This window comes from Elephas maximus, chromosome 20, assembly GCF_024166365.1.
Source record: "Elephas maximus indicus isolate mEleMax1 chromosome 20, mEleMax1 primary haplotype, whole genome shotgun sequence".
Lineage (NCBI taxonomy): Eukaryota > Metazoa > Chordata > Mammalia > Proboscidea > Elephantidae > Elephas > Elephas maximus.
This window is the reverse complement of record NC_064838.1, coordinates 54,234,364-54,252,440: the sequence shown is the minus strand read 5'-3', so window position 1 is coordinate 54,252,440 and position 18,077 is coordinate 54,234,364. Positions and strand designations below refer to the sequence as shown.

Below are 18,077 nucleotides of genomic sequence, written 5' to 3'. Positions count from 1 at the left end.
TATAAGTGACCCTGAATAGCCAAAAGAATCTTGTAAAAGAAGAACAAAGTTGGAAAACTCAGACTTTCTGATTTGAAAACTTACTGCAAAGTTACAGTAATCAAAACAATATAGTACTTGCATAAGCATAGACATATAGACTAATGGAATAAAATAGAGAGCCCAGAAATAAACCATTGCTTATATGGTCGATTGATTTTTTTAAAAAATATTTTATTGTGTTTTTGGTGAAAGTTTACACTGCAAATTAGGTTCCCATTTAACAATTACTACACAATTTGTCAGACATTGGTTACCTTTTTCACAATGTGTTAACATTCTCATTAATTCCTCTCTGGATGTTTTGCTTCCAGTAATCTGGTTTTCCGGTCTCATTACCCTTTCGTCTTTGCTTTTGAGTAACTGTTGACTTGGTCAACTGATTTTTGACAAGGTGTCAAAATAATTCAGTGGGAAAGGATTGTCTCTTTAACAAATGGTGCTGTGACAACTGGATGTTGTTGTTAGGTGCCATCGAGTCGATTCCGACTCATAGCGACCCTATGCACAACAGAATGAAACACTGCCCAGTACTGAGCCATCCTCACAATCGTTGCTATGCTTGAGCTCATTGTTGCAGCCACTGTGTCAATCCACCTCATTGAGGGTCTTCCTCTTTTCCGCTGACCCTGTACTCTCCCAAGTATGATGTCCTTTTCCAGGGACTGATCCCTCCTGACAATATGTCCAAAGCAGTTTCGCTGTCCTTGCTTCTAAGGAGCATCCTGGTTGTACTTCTTCTAAGACAAATTTGTTCGTTCTTTTGGCAGTCCATGGTATATTCAATATTCTTTTCTCCAACACCACAATTCAAAGGCATCAATTCTTCTTTAGTCTTCCTTATTCATTGTCCAGCTTTCAAATGCATGTGATGCGATTGAAAATACCATGGCTTGGGTCAGGCGCACCTTAGTCTTCAAAGTGACATCTTTGCTTTTCAACACTTTAGAGGTCCTTTGCAGCAGATTTACCCAATGCAATGCGTCTTTTGATTTCTTGACTGCTGTTTCCATGGTTGTTGATTGCGGATCCAAGTAAAATGAAATCCTTGACAACTTCAATCTTTTCTCCATTTATCATGATGTTGTTCATCAGTCCAGTTGTGAGGATTTTTGTTTTCTTTATGTTGAGGTGTAATCCATACTGAAGACTGTGGTCTTTGATCTTCAACAGTGAGTGCTTCAAGTCCTCTTCACTTTCAGCAGGCAAGGTTGTATCATCTGCATAATGCAGGTAGTTAATGAGTCTTCCTCCAATCCTGATGCTCTGTTCCTCTTCATATAGTCCAGCTTCTCAGATTATTTGCTCAGCATACAGACTGAATAGGTATGCTGAAAGAATACCACCCTGGCCCACACCTTTCCTGACTTTAAATCAATCAGTATCCCCTTGTTTTGTCCAAACAACTGCCTCTTGATCTACGTAAGGGTTCCTCATGAGCACAATTAAGTGTTCTGGAATTCCCATTCTTTGCAATGTTATCCATAATTTGTTATGATCCACACAGTTGAATGCCTTTGCATAGTCAATAAAACACCAGTTAACATCCTTCTGGTATTCTCTGTTTTCAGCCAGGATCCATCTGACATCACCAATGATACCCCTGGTTCCACACCCTCTTCTGAAACCGGCCTGAATTTCTGGCAGTTCCCTGTTGATATACTGCTACAGCTGTTTTTGAATGATCTTCAGCAAAATTTTGCTTGCGTGTGATATTAATGATATTGTTCTGTAAGTTCCACATTTGGTTGGATCACCTTTCTTGGGAATAGGCATAAATACGGATCTCTTCCAGTTGTTTGGCCAGGAAGCTGTCTTCCATATTTCTTGGCAAAGACGAGTGAACACCTCCAGTGCTGTATCTGTTTGTTGAAACATCTCAATTGATATTCCATCAATTCCTGGAGCCTTGTGTCTGTCAGTTTGTTGTACTGCGGGGTCTTGCGTGTGGCTGTGATGCTGGAAGCTGTGCCACCGGTATTCAGCTATCAGCAGGGTCGCCCATAGAGGACAGGTTTCAGCTGAGCTTCCAGACTAAGACAGACTAGGAAGAAGGACCCGGCAGTCTTCTTCTGAAAAGCATTAGCCAGTGAAAACCTTATGAATAGCAGCGGAACACTGTCTGATATAGTGCTGGAAGATGAGCCCCCCAGGTTGGAAGGCTCTCAAAAGATGACTGGGGAAGAGCTGCCTCCTCAAAGTAGAGTCAACCTTAATGACGTGGATGGAGTCAAGCTTTCAGGACCTTCACTTGCTGATGTGCCACGACTCAAAATGAGAAGAAACAGCTGCAAACATCCATTAATAATTGGAACCTGGAATGTACAAAGTATGAATCTACGAAAATTGGAAACTGTGAAAAATGAAATGGAATGCATAAACATCGATATCCTAGGCATTAGTGAGCTGAAATGGACTGGTATTGGCCATTTTGAATCAGACAATCATATAGTCTACTATGCTGGGAATGACAAATCAAAGAGCAATGGTGTTGCATTCATCGTCAAAAAGAACGTTTCAAGATCCATCCTGCAGTGCAACGCTGTCAGCAATAGGATGATACCCATACGCCTACAAGGAAGACCAGTTAATACGACTATTATTCAAATTTACACACCAACCACTAAGGCCAAAGAGGAAGAAATAGAAGATTTTCATCAGCTGCTGCAGTCTGAAATTGATCGAACATGCAATCAAGATGCATTGATAATTACTGGCGACTGGAATGTGAAAGATGGAAACAAAGAAGAAGGATCAGTAGTTGGAAACTATGGCCTTGGTGACAGAAACAATGCCGGAGATTGAATGATAGAATTTTGCAAGACCAACGACTTCTTCATTGCAAATACCGTCTTTCACCAACACAAACGGCGACTCTACACATGGACCTCACCAGATGAAACACACAGAAATCGAATTGACTACATCTGTGGAAAGAGATGATGGAAAGCTCAATATCATCAGTTGGAACAAGGCCAGGGGCCGACTGTGGAACAGACCATCAATTGCTCATGTGCAAGTTCAAGCTGAAACTGAAGAAAATCAGAGCAAGTCCACGAGAGCCAAAATATGACCTTGAGTATATCCCACCTGAATTTAGAGACCATCTGAAGAATAGATTTGATGCATTGAACGCTAGTGACCGAAGACCAGACGAGTTGTGGAATGACATCAAGGACATCAAACATGAAGAAAGCAAGACGTCATCGAAAAGGCAGGAAAGAAAGAAAAGACCAAGATGGATGCCAGAGGAGACTCTGAAACTTGCTCTCAAATGTCAAGCAGCTAAAGCAAAAGGAAGAATTGATGAAGTAAAAGAACTGAACAGAAGATTTCAAAGGGTGGCTCCAGAAGAGAAAGTAAAGTATTATAATGACATGTGCAAAGAGCTGGAGCTGGAAAACCAAAAGGGGAGAACACGCTCGGTGTTTCTAAAGCTGAAAGAACTGAAGATAAAATTCAAGCAAGTTGCAATAGTGATGGATTCTATGGGGAAACTATTAAACGACACAGGAAGCATTGAAAGAAGATGGAGAGAATACACAGAGTCATTATACCAAAAAGAATTAGTCGATGTTCAAGCATTTCAAGAGGTGGCATATGATCAGGAACCGATGGTACTGAAGGAAGAAGTCCAAGCTGCTCTGAAGGCATTGGCGAAAAACAAGGTGACAACTGTATATATGCATGTAAAAGAATCAAGTTGGACCCATACCTCAGACCATATACAAAAATTAACTTAAAATAGATCAAAGACCTAAATTTAAGAGCTAGAACTATAAAATTCTTCGAAGAAGACACGTGACCTTGGATTTGGAAATGGTTTCTTAAATATGACACAAAAAGCACAGGTGACAAAATAAAAAACAGATAAGTTAAGCTTCCTTAAAATTAAAATCCTTTGTGCATCAAAGGACAATATCATAATGTGAAAAGATAAGTTACATAATGGGGGAAAATATTTGCAAATCATATATCCAATAAGGGTCTAATATCCAGACTATATAAAGAACTCCTACAATTTGACAATGAAAACACAAACAACCCAATTTAAAAATGTGCAAAGGACTTAAGTTGATATTTTTCCAAAGAAGATATACAAATTGCCAATAAGCACATGAAAAGATGCTCAACATCTCAATATCATTAGTTGTTAGAGAAATGCAAATCAAATCTGCAATGAGATATACTAGGATGACTTTTATTAAAAAAAGAAAAAACAACAACAAAGCAAAATGAAAAACAGCAAGTGTTGGTGAGGAAGTGAAGAAAATGAAACCTTCATGCATTGCTGGAGGAAATGTAAAATGGTACAGCTGCAGTGGAAAACAGTTCGTTGGTTCCTCAAAAATCTAAACACAGAATTACCATACCTTACCTGTTGCTGTCGAGTTGATTCCGACTCATAGTGATCCTGTAGGACAGAGTAGAGCTGCCCCATAGGGTTTCGAAGGAGCGACTGGTGGATTGCAACTGCCGACCTTTCGCTTAGCAGCCGTAACTCGCCATACCTCTTAACCGCTGTACCACCAGGGCTCCAGAATTACCATATGACCTAGCACTTCTACTCCTAGATACATATCTAAAAGAATTGAAACCAGGGACTCAGAGGGACATAGCTATTGTTATACATATTTTTTACCGCAATAATTTTTTTTAATGGGCAAAGGATCTGAATAGACGTTTCTTCAGAGAATATATACAAACGGCCAACAGCATGTGAAAAGATGTTCAACATCATTAGTCATCAGAGAATTGCAAATGAAAAGCACATGAGCTACTACTGCACCTCCACTGGGTGATTACAGTCAAAAAGAGGTTAATGCTGTCAAGATGTGGAGAAATTGGAATCCTCAGATACAGCTGGTGGCAATGTAAAATGGTGCAGCCACCTTGGAAATCAGGCTGGCAGTTCCACAAACAATTAAACATAGAGTTACCATACAATCCAGCAATTCCACTCCTAGGTATCTGCCCAAGAGAAAAGAAAACTTATGTCCACACAAAAACTTGTACAGAAACGTCCATAGCAGCATTATTTATAATAGCCAAAACGTGGAAACAACTCAAATGTCCATGAACTGATAAATGATAAACAAAATGTGTTACATTCACACAATGGAATATTATTTGGCCGTTAAAAAAGTACTGATGCATGCTACAACATGGATGAAACTTGGAAACAGTATACTGACTGAAAGAAGCCATTTGTATGAAATGTCCAGAATAGGCAAATCTATAGAGACAGAAAGTAGAAAGTGGTTGCTTAGAGCCAGGGCTATAGTAGAGTAGAGGAGTGATGGCTAAAGGGCATGGGGTTTCTTCTTGAGGTGACGAAAATGTTCTAAAATTATCAGTGGTGATGGTTTTACGTATCTGTGACTATACCAAAAAACATTGAACCGTACATTTTAAATGGGTGGGTTGTATAGTATGTGAATTATATTTCAATAAAACTGTTATTTAAAAAGAAAAGAAAAGCAGCGAAATCCTAATACATGCTACAACGGGGATGAACCCGGAAGACATTATGCTAAATGAAAGAAGCCAGACAAAAAAGGCCACATATTCCATTTATTTATAATATCTAGAAAAGGAAAATCCACAAAGATAGAAAGTAGGTTAGTGGTTGCCAAGGGCTAGGTGGAGGGTGGAATGGGGAGTGATTGCTTAATGGATACGGGGTTTTCTTTTTGGGGCGATGAAAATGTTTTGGAATTAGATAGTGGTGATGGTTCCACAACATTGTGAATATTTAAAAACCACTGAATTATAACTTTAAAATGGACTTCTGTTACATAAATTTTACCAAAATTTTTTTAAAACGTTGTTTATACACAAAAGAACTTATGACAGCATCTGGCACGTGACCATCGCTTAGTAGAGGTTAGCTGTTGTGTTAGCTGTTATGGAGTGTTTGGGAAGCTGTGGCCCACACTCTAGAAAACTGACCCCAAGTAAAAGGACACTCGTACACAGGACCTCTCTGTACTATTTCTGCAACTTCCCCTGAGCCTACCATTATTTCAAAACAAAAAGTTAAAAAAAAAATAAGGATACAGGGTAATGCAGTTACTCCATACCTCCCACTTTCACATCCAGCACTCAGAGACCAACCGTCACCTTGGAGGCCTGGGGCTCATCCCAGGTGGAACACCCTGACTGGCCCACCAAGGGCTGTCATCTACCCTGGTCTGGCAGCTGTGGGCAGGTGGTAATCTGATTCCCTGAGGAGATGGCTCAGGGCTGGGCAGATGCTCCCAAAGACGTTAGGCTACTCCAGGAGTCTGCAGTTTCGGGGCTGAGGGTGAGAGAGTGTAACCCCAGAAACCCCCACTACCACTGGGGTGGGGCTGGCTCTGCCTCTGCCTCTGTGTGGTGGGCAGCAGGTCATCAAGTCCCCAGGATGAGGGAGTTCTTACCAGGGCTCTGTGGGCAGGAAGTCCGTTCAGACAGAGGCAGCCGCAGGGGATAGGAGCCTGGAGGTTTGGGACACCTGTGGAGCCATGGGAGATGGCCCCATCTGGCCCACATAGGCCCTTCCCATGGCTCTGCCCCTCCCCATGAGAGGCACTTCCTCTCTCAAGCCAAAGGGACCTAGAAACTCTGTCCCACCTTGCCTGTGTAGCCCTAGGGCTGCAAAGACTTGCTGAAGTCAGAGTGGGTTGCCCAATATCTGGAGCAGGGCCAGCAGCCGACTAAGAGTTTAGTTTCACTTTTGTTTTCCCTGAAATGACAGAGGAGCCAGAAAAAGAGCTGTGACTAGCAGTGTCCTTCACTCCCTTGGCCTTGGTGCTTGCTTGCACTAGTCCTTGCTGGCACCACCACCCAGACAGAGGCCCTGCCTGTGAGCATTACAGCCCACTGTCTAACCTGGACCTCAGGATGGACATCCTAGAGACCTCCAAGTTACTGGATGAGGAACTGTATTCACGGCAGCTGTAAGGCCAGAGGTGGGGTGGGGAGTGGGGTGGCTTTCTTATCTCTGGTTTCCAACCTGCCCTCCTACTCCCCATCCACAGGTATGTACTGGGCTCAGAGGCCATGCAGAGGATTCAGGGAGCCAAGGTCCTGCTGTCAGGCCTGCGGGGCCTGGGGGCTGAGGTGGCGAAGAACCTGGTGCTGATGGGTGTGGGCAGCCTCACTCTACATGACCCCCACCCCACCTGCTGGTCAGACCTGACTGCCCAGGTGAGGATCCTGGGGAGTTGTGGGCTCCCAGCCCAGAATAGGGGCAGGGCCCAAGAGGGGTCTCCCTGCTCAGGCCGGACTGGCCTTCTCCCTAGTTCTTCCTTTCAGAGGAAGACTTGGGGAAGAGCAGGGCTGAGGCCTCTCAAAAGCCTGTGTCTCAGCTCAATGGAGCCGTCCAGGTCTGTGTCCACACAGGCGCCATCACTGAGGACCTTCTGCTGGACTTCCAGGTGACCCCCCCACCCCCACTCTCCAGGCTGGCCCAGTCCCCTTCTCCATCCTCCACCTAATCCTGCCCTCAAAAGCCCACCCCAGAGAGGGCTGGGCAGTGGTTCTGGCCCTGCTGATTATAAAGTCCCACCCAGGTGGTGGTTCTGACTACCTCAGAGCTGGAGGAGCAGTTGAGGGTGGGCAATTTCTGCCACCAGCACAGGATCTGCTTTGTGATGGCTGACACCCGAGGCCTTGTGGGGTGAGTGAGACTGCCTGCCCAGTTTGTCACATGAAAGTCAGCAACCAGTCCCAGAGCCAGCCCCAACTCCAGGCTTGTCCCATTGCTCCCTCCCCGGCCCCCCACCGACTCTGGTCTCCAGGCTCACTCCTCAGCTTCCTTCCCAGCCTCCAAACCCACTCCAGTAACCCCCTCCACCTCCAGCTTCCAAGCCTCTCCCAGCATTCCCTTCCTAATTCTGGCCCTCTGGGCCTGCCCTAGTATCCCCCACCCTTAATCACAGTAGCTGAGCCACCTCAGTCACCCCTGCCACCCCGCCCCAGGCAGTTGTTCTGTGACTTTGGTGAGAACTTCACTGTATGGGACCCCACAGAGGCAGAACCACTGATGGCCACCATCCGGCACATCTCCCAGGTGGGTGCTGAGGTGTCAGCACTACCTGCTGCCCAGGGAGGGGCTGCCGATGCCTGGGAAAGGTAGGTATAGGCGCCCCTGAGACAAGCCATCACTTACTCAGGGCTCTCCTGGTGTTGTCACCCTGAGAGAGGCTGATGTCCACTTCCAAGACGAGGACTTGGTGACTTTCTCAGGCATTGAGGGCATGGTTGAGCTCAATGGCTGTACTCAGCCCATCCGCGTACAGGGTAAGCCAGCCCCACTCTAACCCCAGTCTCAGCGCCTAGGCCCCCACTGAGGGTAGACATAGCCTGATCCTTGGGGGAACATTCCCCCCCCTGACCTTCCTTGGTGGAGCAAGGTCGGGGACACAGATGCAAGACAGGACAAGGCATGGGGAATTACTCTGGGTCAGGGGTCATACTGACTAGGCTTGATATACCCCAGAAGATGGGACCTTGGAGGTTGGGGACACGACAACCTTTTCCCGTTACCTTCGTGGTGGAGCTGTCACTGAAGTCAAGAAACACAAGACCGTGAGCCATGTGAGAGCAGGTTCACCTGAGATGGGGGAACTTGGATACCTCGCGGGGCCCACATCATTCTGGGTCTAACTCTGAGCTGAGCACCCTCTGCAGGAATCCCTGGCTGCAGCCCTGCTCCAGCCCCGTGTGGTTGCCCAGAGTCCCCGGGAAGTCCGCCGCGCCTGCTGCCTGCATCAGGCCTTCCGTGCACTGCATGAGTTCCAGGCCTGCACTGGCCGCCCACCCAAGCCCTGGCATCCTGTAAGTGGCCCCATCATCCTCCACCCCCACCACCCCTGCCTCTGTCTTATTGGGGTCTCACCTGCCAAGCGGTGACAATTACCATATCACAAATCCAAGTTTGAATCTCGGAGGAAGTTTTACCACTTGTAAAAGTGAGATGATAAGGACTGTCTTGAGGCCAGAGCCTGGTCCATGACAGCAGCAGATACACGGCACAGACACTCAGTGTGTGTGAGGCAACAGGGCCAGGCCCTCCCCCTCAATATTCTGCATCCTCTTTTGTGGAACAGGGTGGATGACTGCCCACAGGATTTATGAGGGGTTGAAGCTCAGGCTAGGGCTGTCGTGTCCACGGTGTCCCATCCTGCAGGGTGATGCAGAGGCTGTGGTGCGTCTGGCCCAGGCCCTGGGACCATTGCAGAGGACACAGGAAGAGCTACTGGACGAGGCCCTGGTACGGGCAGTCGCCATGTGTAGCACCGGTGACCTGAGCCCCATGGCAGCCATGCTGGGTGCAGTAGCCGCCCAGGAGGTGCTGAAGGTGAGCTTGGGCATGGGCCGAGTGGGCTGGGGAGGGTACAGAGGTCAGTGTGGGTGCCATACTGTGCAGAGCCACCAGAGGGCGCCAAGCACCAGAAAGCAGCCCCGGAGGCTTCACTAACTTGAGTGCAGTCTCCAGCAGGGATCTGAGGGGGTGAGGAGGTAGTAGCGGTCCCCCAGCTAAAGTGTCGACCCCCAGGCAATCTCCAGGAAGTTCATGCCCCTGGACCAGTGGCTGTATTTTGATGCTCTCGAATGCCTTCCAGAAGATGGGGAGCCCCTTCCCAGCCCCGAGGATTGCGCTCCAGTAAGAACTGCCGGTGGAGGTTTAAGCCCTGTCCAAGGCCAGGACTGGGGCAGAGATAGGATGAATGGGCCTGGGGCACTGGCCCAGAAAACTCAGTGTGATAAAGAGACTCAGCACAGGTCAGTGGCCATCACTGACCCCCATCTGTGTCCCCCAGAGAAGCTGCCGCTATGACGGGCAAATTGCAGTATTTGGGGCTGGTTTTCAGGAGAAGCTGAGCTGCCAGCGCTACCTTCTGGTGAGCTGGGGGGTGAGGTTGGGAGTGTCTGGGCAGGCTAGTCCAGGCCCTCAGGGCTAAGGCCTCTCCCTCTGGCAGGTGGGCGCAGGCGCAATTGGCTGTGAGCTGCTCAAAGGCTTTGCCCTAATGGGCCTGGGGGCCAGTGACAGCGGGAGCATCACTGTTGCTGACATGGACCACATAGAGCGCTCCAACCTCAGCCGTCAGTTCCTCTTCAGGCCCCAGGACATTGGTGTGAGTGCCAGCCCTTCCCCACACCCATGTCCTGACTTCCCCACAATGCCCCCCACAAATGCCCTCCTGCCTTCTTCCCAGAGTCCCAAAGCAAAGGTGGCTGCAGAGGCTGCCAGTCGCCTGAACCGAGGCTTGCAGGTGACCCCGCTCACCCACCCGCTGGACCGCACCACAGAGCACATCTTTGGGGACAGCTTCTTCTCCCGTGTGGACGGTGTGGCTGCTGCCCTAGACAGTTTCCAGGCCAGTGAGTGCCCAGCCTTGGAACTCAGCCCCAGGCTGTGCCAGCCCCACCTCTGACCCTCTGCCCCCCTTGCCAGGAAGCTATGTGGCTGCTCGCTGCGCCCACTATCTGAAGCCACTGCTGGAGGCAGGCACCCAGGGCACCTGGGGCAGTGCTGCAGTGTTCGTGCCCCATGTGACTGAGCCCTACAGAGCCCCCGTCTCGGCTGCAGCTTCTGAGGATGCCTCCAACCCTGTCTGTACTGTGCGGTTCTTCCCCAGCACAGTTGAGCACACTCTGGAGGTGGGAAGTACCCCAGAGACCCCTGCTCCAGCGAGCCTAGCCCTCTGCTATAAACCTGTTCCACACCTGACACCTCCTTGCTTCCCTTTCCCCACAGTGGGCCCGGAATGAGTTTGAGGGGCTCTTCCGACTGTCTGCCGAGGCCATCAAGTGCCATCAACAGTAAGGCCACCAACTGAAGTGGATGGGAGTCCAGGGCCCCTGGGACCGGAGTATGCAGGATTCAACCTCAAACTTCCCCTCTCTCCACAGGGCACCCACTTCCCTGGCAGACGTGGATGGGCCGCAGGTGCTGACTCTGCTGCAGCCCGTGCTGGGTGTCCTGAGGGTGCGTCCACAGACCTGGCAAGACTGCGTGGCATGGGCACGTGGGCACTGGCAACTATGTTTCCATGACAGCATTACACAGCTCTTGAAGTGCTTCCCACCCGATAAGGTGGTTAGCTGGCGGCTTGGGGGCTGAAGGCTCAGGGGGACAAGGAAGGGGGCCAGCCTGAGGCCAACAGCCTCTATTTCCCCAGGTGCTTGAGGACGGAACACCCTTCTGGTCCGGTTCCAAACAGTGTCCTCAGCCCCTGGAGTTTGACGCCAACCAAGTGAGTGGGGTTCCCTGGACAGCCCTGAGATGGGGATGTGGCTCCTCAGAGGAGAGGTGGGCACCTCCAGATTCTGCAGAGAGGCACTTGTGCCGAGGGAGACATGTTTGTACACATGTGGTGTCCACATGGGAAGCAGAGCCAGGCACTCACACAGATCCACAAAGGGCTGGTGCTCCCCTCCCCCATGTTCCCATACATGCTCACTGGAGCCCATGCATCTGCCCCTACTCTGAGTCTCGCTGCAGGACATGCACTTCTTCTACGTGCTAGCAGCTGCCAACCTGTATGCCCAGATGCACGGGCTGCCTGGCTCAAAGGATCAGACTGCACTCCGGAGGCTGCTAAAGTTGCTGCCACCGCCCAGTCCACAGCACCTGGCCCCCATCTTTGCCAGTGACCTGGAGCTAGCTCAGGCTTCCACCACGTTTGGTAAGACCCCTTGCCCTGCCCCTTATGCTGCCACCCACAGGTCTGACCCTGCCCTCAGCCTGTGCTGAAGAGGAAGATGGCACCTGGGGCCCCTGCAGCCAACCCACTGCCTCTCAGGCCCTCTGACCCTGCTTCTCTCTAGGCTTGGGCCCATCCTCTGGCCCCTCTGCAGGTCCTCTCCCTTTGACCCTCAGCACCCTCAGCTCTCTTGACAGATTTTCAGCAAATAAAAAACACTCCATTGGCCCCTGGAAATCCCCTAGCTATGGCCCCCCAGGGAGGACAGAGTCACAAGGCACATGCACGGGTGAGGGCTGGGGCTGCTGGAGAGGAGTTTATAGCATCAGTCAAGGGGGCTTCATGGAAGCACTGAGTGAAAGGCTTGGCAGAGATCAAGAATAGGTGCCAGGCTACAGACATGAGTGCTGGAGAGAGGGGCTAAGGACTGCTCCAACATCTTCCTCCCCTGGTAGGCCCTGAGCAGTTGAAAGAATTGCACAAAGCCCTGGAAGTCTGGAACGAGGGCCCTCCCCTACAGCCTCTGCTGTTTGAGAAGGTAGGAGCCCAAGTGGGTGTGAGAGCCTGGGCTGGGAAGATTGTGGGTGGGAAGTCAGGAGCTAAGAGGGTGGGTTTGGAGCCCTTCGGCTTGAGTTCTCCTCCCAACAGGGCCCCTGGAAGAGGCTCGCCCTCCCTGAGCCTCAGTCCCCTTACCTGATAAATGGGGAGATGGGGAGCACTCACACCATAGAACTGGGTGAAGACCTGTGCAGTTGGCCCTGTGAGAAGCAGTTGTTGCAGTGTGAATATTACTTGTGACTTGGGCCTCACAGGATGATGACAGCAATTTCCATGTTGACTTTGTGGTGGCAGCGGCTAGCCTACGAGCTCAGAACTATGGGATCCCACCAGCCAACCGTGCCCAGGTAACCCTACCACTTGAGACCTGGACAATGTGGGTCAAACTCTAATTCCATACCTTGAGCCTGAAGTGAATCTCCTGTCCTTGGCAGAGCAAGCGCATCGTGGGACAGATTATCCCAGCCATTGCCACTGCAACAGCAGCTGTGGCAGGCCTGGTGGGCCTGGAGCTGTATAAGGTGGTGGGCGGGCCGACACCCCTTGGTGCCTTCCGGCACAGCTATCTGCACCTGGCTGAAAACTACCTCAGCCGCTGGGTGCCTTATGCCCCAGCCATCCAGACGGTGAGCCCTGGTTTCCTCCACCTCTCCAGTCCTGGGTTTTCCCTGAACCTCCCCAAACAGGCCCTGCTGTGGCTGCCTGCCTTCATCTGGGCCCAGACTGTGGGGGAGTCCTTAAGACTCCCTCCAGCTCCCTTCCTGCTGTGAAGCCAGGCTGGGACCTGTCAGACACAGGAAGCAGCCGTCAGCTACCCCCAACCCCCACCTCCTACAGCCTAGGGTCTGGGGGAGCAGCAGCTTTAACTCATTAGTGGAGCCAGACATCCCCCTATACCCGCCTCCTTCTCAGGAGTGTCCCTGAGGGGGAAGTGGTGGGACTAGGGCCCCAGCTCCAGACAACAGAGCCTAGCTTCTCCTCGCGTGGTATGGGGGCCCTGGCTGCCTCTCCCAGCCTTGTGGGGATGTGTACCTTCCCATCACAGGTGGGAGGGCGTGGCGTGGGTGGGGAAGGGTGTCTGGGAATCCCTGGCCCACGTGGGCATGGAGGGATCAGGCTTGCACATCTGTATGCTAGGTGAGAGTACAGGGCTCTTCCTCAGTGTGGGCCTGCCTGGGTGTGCATGTGGGTACATATGTGATGTTCCTTATGCACATGTATGTTCCTTCAAGTACAGGCGGTGAGTGCTGGACCCTGTATCTAGGCTCCGCGGTAGTTGGCATTTCCTTGGGGCACAGGAGAGGGAGTGGAGGGAATTCCCTCACTAGGGGAGAGGACAGAGGTCATGGACAGGCACTGGGATTTGCTGAACAGTCCTGGGGTCCCTCCAGGCACAGCGCACAGAGCCCTTTTGTGAAAGACCAGCCTCTAGGCAGCACACAGGCTGCCTTTGTCTATGGTGGAGGGGAGGGGAGGAGCCCCCCATCTCACCTCTGGTCTCATCTCAGCTTAACCCCAGTGTGGTTTCTGGGGGGATGGCAGGGCCCTCCTAATCTGATGCCTGGCTACCCACCATCCTTCTACCCTCAGCCTCAGGCACCAAAACTCCAAGACCCTTGGGATAGGGAGGAAAGAGGGGACAGAAAGAGAAGGCCCTTATGGACTGTGTCCCTGCTGGGGCCTCTGAGCCATTAGAGCCCCAGTGGTCATTGTGCTTCTCACCCATGTGCCCATGAGTAGTCCAAGACCCTGAAGGAGCAGGATGGGGGGGACATCCTGTCCCCTCCAGCTACAAGCAGCCTTATCCGAGACTATAGCGGCCCTGCCCCCACTTCCTCAGGAAGCATCCCCCCCAACACACACACACACACACACACACACACACACACAAGACTGGCCTGTGTGATGGATCGCTTGTTTCCCTTTGTGGGCCCCGTTTCCTGTGCTGGCCCCAGCACAGGCAGGGAGGGGGGCTGAGACTCTGGGCCCAGAGCCTACCTTCTACCTCCACCCCTGGCTCCTGCTTTCTGCCTCCCAACCAGACCTGCTCCTCCCCCAGCAAAGGGGCCATTGACTGCTAGTAACTGGGGTGGGGGGTGAGGGGGTAAGAGGTCTCTCACTCCTTCCTACCCCTCCCAGTTCCGTCACTTGACGTGGACTTGCTGGGACCGCCTGAAGGTGCCTGCTGGGCAGCCTGAGAGGACTCTAGAGTCACTGCTGGCCCATCTCCAGGTATGCCTTGTCCCTGCCTGCCCTCAGGCCCAGCCAGACATGGCCTGGCCCAGCTGGCACTTGACTTACCTCTCCTCTAGGAGCAACATGGGCTGCAGGTGAGGATGCTACTGTATGGTCCAGCCGTGCTCTACTCAACGAGATGGCCCCATGACAGGCAGGCCCAGCACTTGCCCCTCAAGTGAGTCCATGCCTGGGCTCAGCCAGACCCCGTACCATCCCTGAGGTGGGGGTGGGGGACACAGGGCCTCTCCTCCTCCTACCCCCATTCTGGGCCCCTCACACCTTCCTGAAACTTTTTTTTGCCAAATGGAGCCAGCAAATGGGCTGGGGGCAGGGCAAGGAGTCGCCTGCTTGGCCAGCTCCACCAGCTCCCCCACACCCTGCAAAACCCCCCCTTCACAGCCCACTCCCAGGGGACCTGTGGCTTCCTGCCTCCTGCCCGCCCCACCAGCCACTCCTAAAATAGTTTCAGATGTTTCCTGTCTTGAGCTGCTCTGGCTCCTGGCTTGGGCTCCTGATGGCCCACCAGCACCCTCCACTCCATGCCAGGTCACTTGCTCTCTGGCTGCCATTGTTCACTTACACACTTCCCTCAACCCCTGCCTCCCCCGCCAGGGTGACAGAGCTGGTGCAGCGGGTGACAGGGCAGGTGCCTGAGCCTGGGCAGCAGGTCCTGGTACTGGAGCTGAGCTGTGAGGGTGAGGAGGAGGACACTGCTTTCCCGCCTCTGCACTATGAGCTGTGATAAGGCAGCAGCCCTGACACCTGGCTCTACCAAACCCACACCTGCATCCTGAGCCCACAGCAGGCCTTCAATAAATGCTTACTGAAGACCTAAGTGCAGAGGATGGATGATGGGACACATGGAGCATGACATGGGCATGACAGGGACCCCAACCTGGACGGGAAAAGTTCTTTAGGTTCTCTCGACTCAGTTGTGCCTCTTGGGGCTGAAGCTACTTCCTGGAGCCTCAGGGGTATGGAGCCAGGACAGTCCAGAGAAAGGCCTTTATTGTCCCCAGGTTGGGGGCAGGGTCAGAGGTAGCTGATGACATCATTGCAGATGATGGGCTGACGGCTGCGGCAGCTCATGAGGGCAGCAAAGCGTGAGACGTCAGCAGGCAGCTCAGGCTCCGGGCGAGGTGGGCACGACAGCCGCTTTCCCGCCATAGCTGCCCTCCGTGCCCCAGCCAGCCGGCGCCGCAGCTGCTCGGAGAGGCCAAGCAAGAATTGCGGGGGCCGAGTGCGGGCACGGGGCCCACCCCCGCCCCCACTGCCCCCCTCACTCGCTGTCTCGGGCAGTTCCATCCAGTTGTGCACCAGGTCAGCGAAGCAGTTGTCCCCCAGCACCAGTGGCTGGCGACTGCGACCCCTGCTCAGCAGGGCTGCTGTCCAGTCCTCCGCGTCCAGTCCCTGCCAATGCTCCAGGCAGGCATCAGGGGTGGACTTGGGCCGTGGTCTGTGGGCAGGTGGTGCACTGGCCAAAGAGGCCCTGCTAGGCAGGGGGAGGCCATTGGCTGAGAGGCGCTGGCTGTCCGGGGGCCGTGCTGGGGGTGTTGGGCGCTGTAATACGGGCAGCTCTTCCTCTTGCCATGTGCTCCCTGACACCTCTGAGAAGCCAGAGTCCCAGTCCAGGGTGTGCTCCCTGGGGCCCCTCAAGGCTGCACCCCTGTCCCCTGTCATCATGACTTCTTCCTCATCCTCCTCTTCCACACAGCAGGCCGAATCCTCTTCTGAGGCATCTGAGGCCCTGAGCCGGTGGCTGGGCTGCACACCTTGGCCAGGTTTGGGGGATGGCTTCAGGGAGCCAGGCATCTGGGGTGAGCCTGTGTCCCGGCCACACAGCTGCAGAGGAAGAGAGAGCACAAGTCGGAGCAGCAGCACTTATTAGCCCTGCCTACCTGCCTGGCCCAGCGAGCCCTGAGAACAGAGAGCCAAGGAGAGCTGGAGAGATCTGCTGGCCTGGGTGGCAAGGCTGCTGGGGGGCACAGGGCCAGTGTTGGGGTGCTGGCACACGAAGCCAGTGTGGCTCCCATCTGCCCACCTGGTGGCAGTCCAGCAGGCTGCAGCACGCAGGGCCAGGCAAGTCAGTACCCGCCACTAAGGCGGGCCGGCAGGGGTGTGGGCCTGCACAGCGAAGTAGGGCCTGCCCAGTGCTGGGGGAGGCATCCCACAGCTCTTGGGGGATTCAACTCTCCCAAGGCCACAGCTTCTTTCAGAGGAGGTTACAGTGTTTTCCAGGTAAGGAGTGGAGGAAAGAGGGACAGGCCAGCCCGGGGTAGGGGGAGTCCACAACACTAGCGCCTCTTCAGTCCCTTGGTTTGTCCTGCCTGGCCCCAAAAAAGGTTTCTCCCCCACCACCACTACCCCCCGCCGTCCTGGCAGCACGGCCAGCTGGGTGGCTTGTTACCTGATGCCCAGCACAGCTCCCAACTGTCCGAAACCCGACGCGGGCCATCTGGGCCATTTGCGCCGCCCCGCCCCCATCCCTCCTCGGATGGGCACTCGGGACAACCCCCACCCGTCCACTTTCGGGACAGGCGGCAGCAGAGCATCCCCCACTCGTCCCCACGAACCACACCCGCGCCCAAGCCTCACCAGTTCCCAGCGGAGCTGGCCCAGGAAGCTGTCAAGTCGAGCGCTGTGCATACCCGTGCCGGAGTCTCTGTCAGGCCTGCCCCCTTCTCCTCGAACCGCTGCACGAGCGGCGCAGAGAGGGCCTGGCGGGCGGGCCAGCGGGGCCCTCGCCCTCCGCCTCGAGCCGCAGCTCCTCGCTCTCCGTAGCTCCCGCCGCCGCCGCCCCAACATCTGGCAGCAGCACCCCGCCCCCGGAGCCTTAGCCAATGGGGGCGGGGCGGGACTGAAATGACCCCGCCCCTCGGGCCGGCAAGCGGGGCGGCCCGGAGGCCTCCTCTCCCTCCTCTGCCCTGGCCTGGGGAGGCGGGGCTGTGGCTGGAAGCTGGGTGGGGTCCGACCCGGAACCCCTCCCCCGACGCCCTGATTGGTTGAGCTAACCCGGGGTTCGTCGCATGACACAGGGCAAGTCGCTTCCCCGCGGCGGCTTCTGCTTCCCTGTGGGACCCAGGATAGGACGGCGGTCCCTCCTACGTAGGCCCCGTGAGCGCGGGTCCCCCCGCGGCGTCCACGTGCCCGCCCGGCGGGGCAGTGAGCATCCCGAGTCGTCCGGCCCGGCCATGCTGTGGCCTTCTGGGGGCCAGACCGGCTGGACCCGCTTCGCTGGACCTCGACAATCGCTGGAAGTGATGGGAAGGCGACCGGGCCGAATTCGGGGGACGCGGAACCTTGCGTCAGCGCAGGGGGAGGTCCTCAGCCAGGAACCAGCCCAGCCCTCCCTGCCGCTCCGAGTTAGGCAGGGTCGCCCCCTGGTGGGGGGCGCGCGATTAGCCGCGAGTCCCGCCGCTATTCGGGTCCACCGCATACTCTGTGCGACAGCCCCTCTGCAAAGCACCACATGCATACTGAGGATCAGTGCGGGGGGGCAGTGGGAGAGCGGGAAGAAAGAGTGCCACTCATCTGACGGGATGGCCA

General features: G+C 53.7%; 2 protein-coding genes across 6 annotated transcripts; one reads left to right on the top strand and one right to left on the bottom strand.

The window, feature by feature from the left end:
• Positions 1–6,778: 6,778 nt before the first annotated feature.
• Positions 6,779–15,361, top strand: UBA7 (ubiquitin like modifier activating enzyme 7). 4 transcript variants are annotated; one of them, XM_049862639.1, is made up of 24 exons: positions 6,779–6,980; positions 7,062–7,230; positions 7,326–7,460; positions 7,596–7,702; positions 8,005–8,095; positions 8,199–8,325; positions 8,528–8,622; positions 8,716–8,862; positions 9,215–9,385; positions 9,584–9,691; positions 9,849–9,929; positions 10,008–10,163; positions 10,245–10,410; positions 10,484–10,689; positions 10,787–10,851; positions 10,942–11,125; positions 11,211–11,285; positions 11,534–11,717; positions 12,191–12,273; positions 12,548–12,640; positions 12,728–12,919; positions 14,433–14,525; positions 14,606–14,706; positions 15,144–15,361. In XM_049862639.1, exons 1-24 carry the CDS (start codon positions 6,925–6,927, stop codon positions 15,271–15,273), a joined length of 3,015 nt encoding a protein of 1,004 aa, XP_049718596.1. In that variant the 5' UTR covers positions 6,779–6,924; the 3' UTR covers positions 15,274–15,361. The 4 variants fall into 4 exon arrangements, with proteins under 4 accessions (XP_049718596.1, XP_049718595.1, XP_049718597.1 ...); XM_049862638.1 differs by having other exon boundaries at positions 8,525–8,622; XM_049862640.1 differs by lacking the exon at positions 9,584–9,691 and having other exon boundaries at positions 8,525–8,622.
• Positions 15,362–15,521: 160 nt separating this feature from the next.
• INKA1 (inka box actin regulator 1) lies at positions 15,522–17,422 on the bottom strand. Of its 2 annotated transcripts, none has more exons than XM_049862644.1 (2): positions 17,127–17,422; positions 15,522–16,373 (listed from the first exon to the last, which is right to left on the bottom strand). In XM_049862644.1, exons 1-2 carry the CDS (start codon positions 17,334–17,336, stop codon positions 15,564–15,566), a joined length of 1,020 nt encoding a protein of 339 aa, XP_049718601.1. In that variant the 5' UTR covers positions 17,337–17,422; the 3' UTR covers positions 15,522–15,563. The 2 variants fall into 2 exon arrangements, with proteins under 2 accessions (XP_049718601.1, XP_049718602.1); XM_049862645.1 differs by having other exon boundaries at positions 17,180–17,262.
• Positions 17,423–18,077: the final 655 nt, after the last annotated feature.

What these genes read in the sequence shown, in the direction of transcription:
- UBA7 (XM_049862638.1), top strand. Translation starts at nt 6,925, where the DNA reads ATGGACATCCTAGAGACCTCCAAGTTACTGGATGAGGAACTGTATTCA. An exon ending in TCAGCCCATCCGCGTACAGG is followed by an intron (nt 8,326 to 8,524) that starts GTAAGCCAGCCC and finishes GATATACCCCAG; the next exon opens with AAGATGGGACCTTGGAGGTT. An exon ending in TCAGGCCCCAGGACATTGGT is followed by an intron (nt 10,164 to 10,244) that starts GTGAGTGCCAGC and finishes CCTTCTTCCCAG; the next exon opens with AGTCCCAAAGCAAAGGTGGC.
- INKA1 (XM_049862644.1), bottom strand. Translation starts at nt 17,336, where the DNA reads ATGTTGGGGCGGCGGCGGCGGGAGCTACGGAGAGCGAGGAGCTGCGGC. An exon ending in GCCAGCTCCGCTGGGAACTG is followed by an intron (nt 16,374 to 17,126) that starts GTGAGGCTTGGG and finishes CTTCCTCTGCAG; the next exon opens with CTGTGTGGCCGGGACACAGG.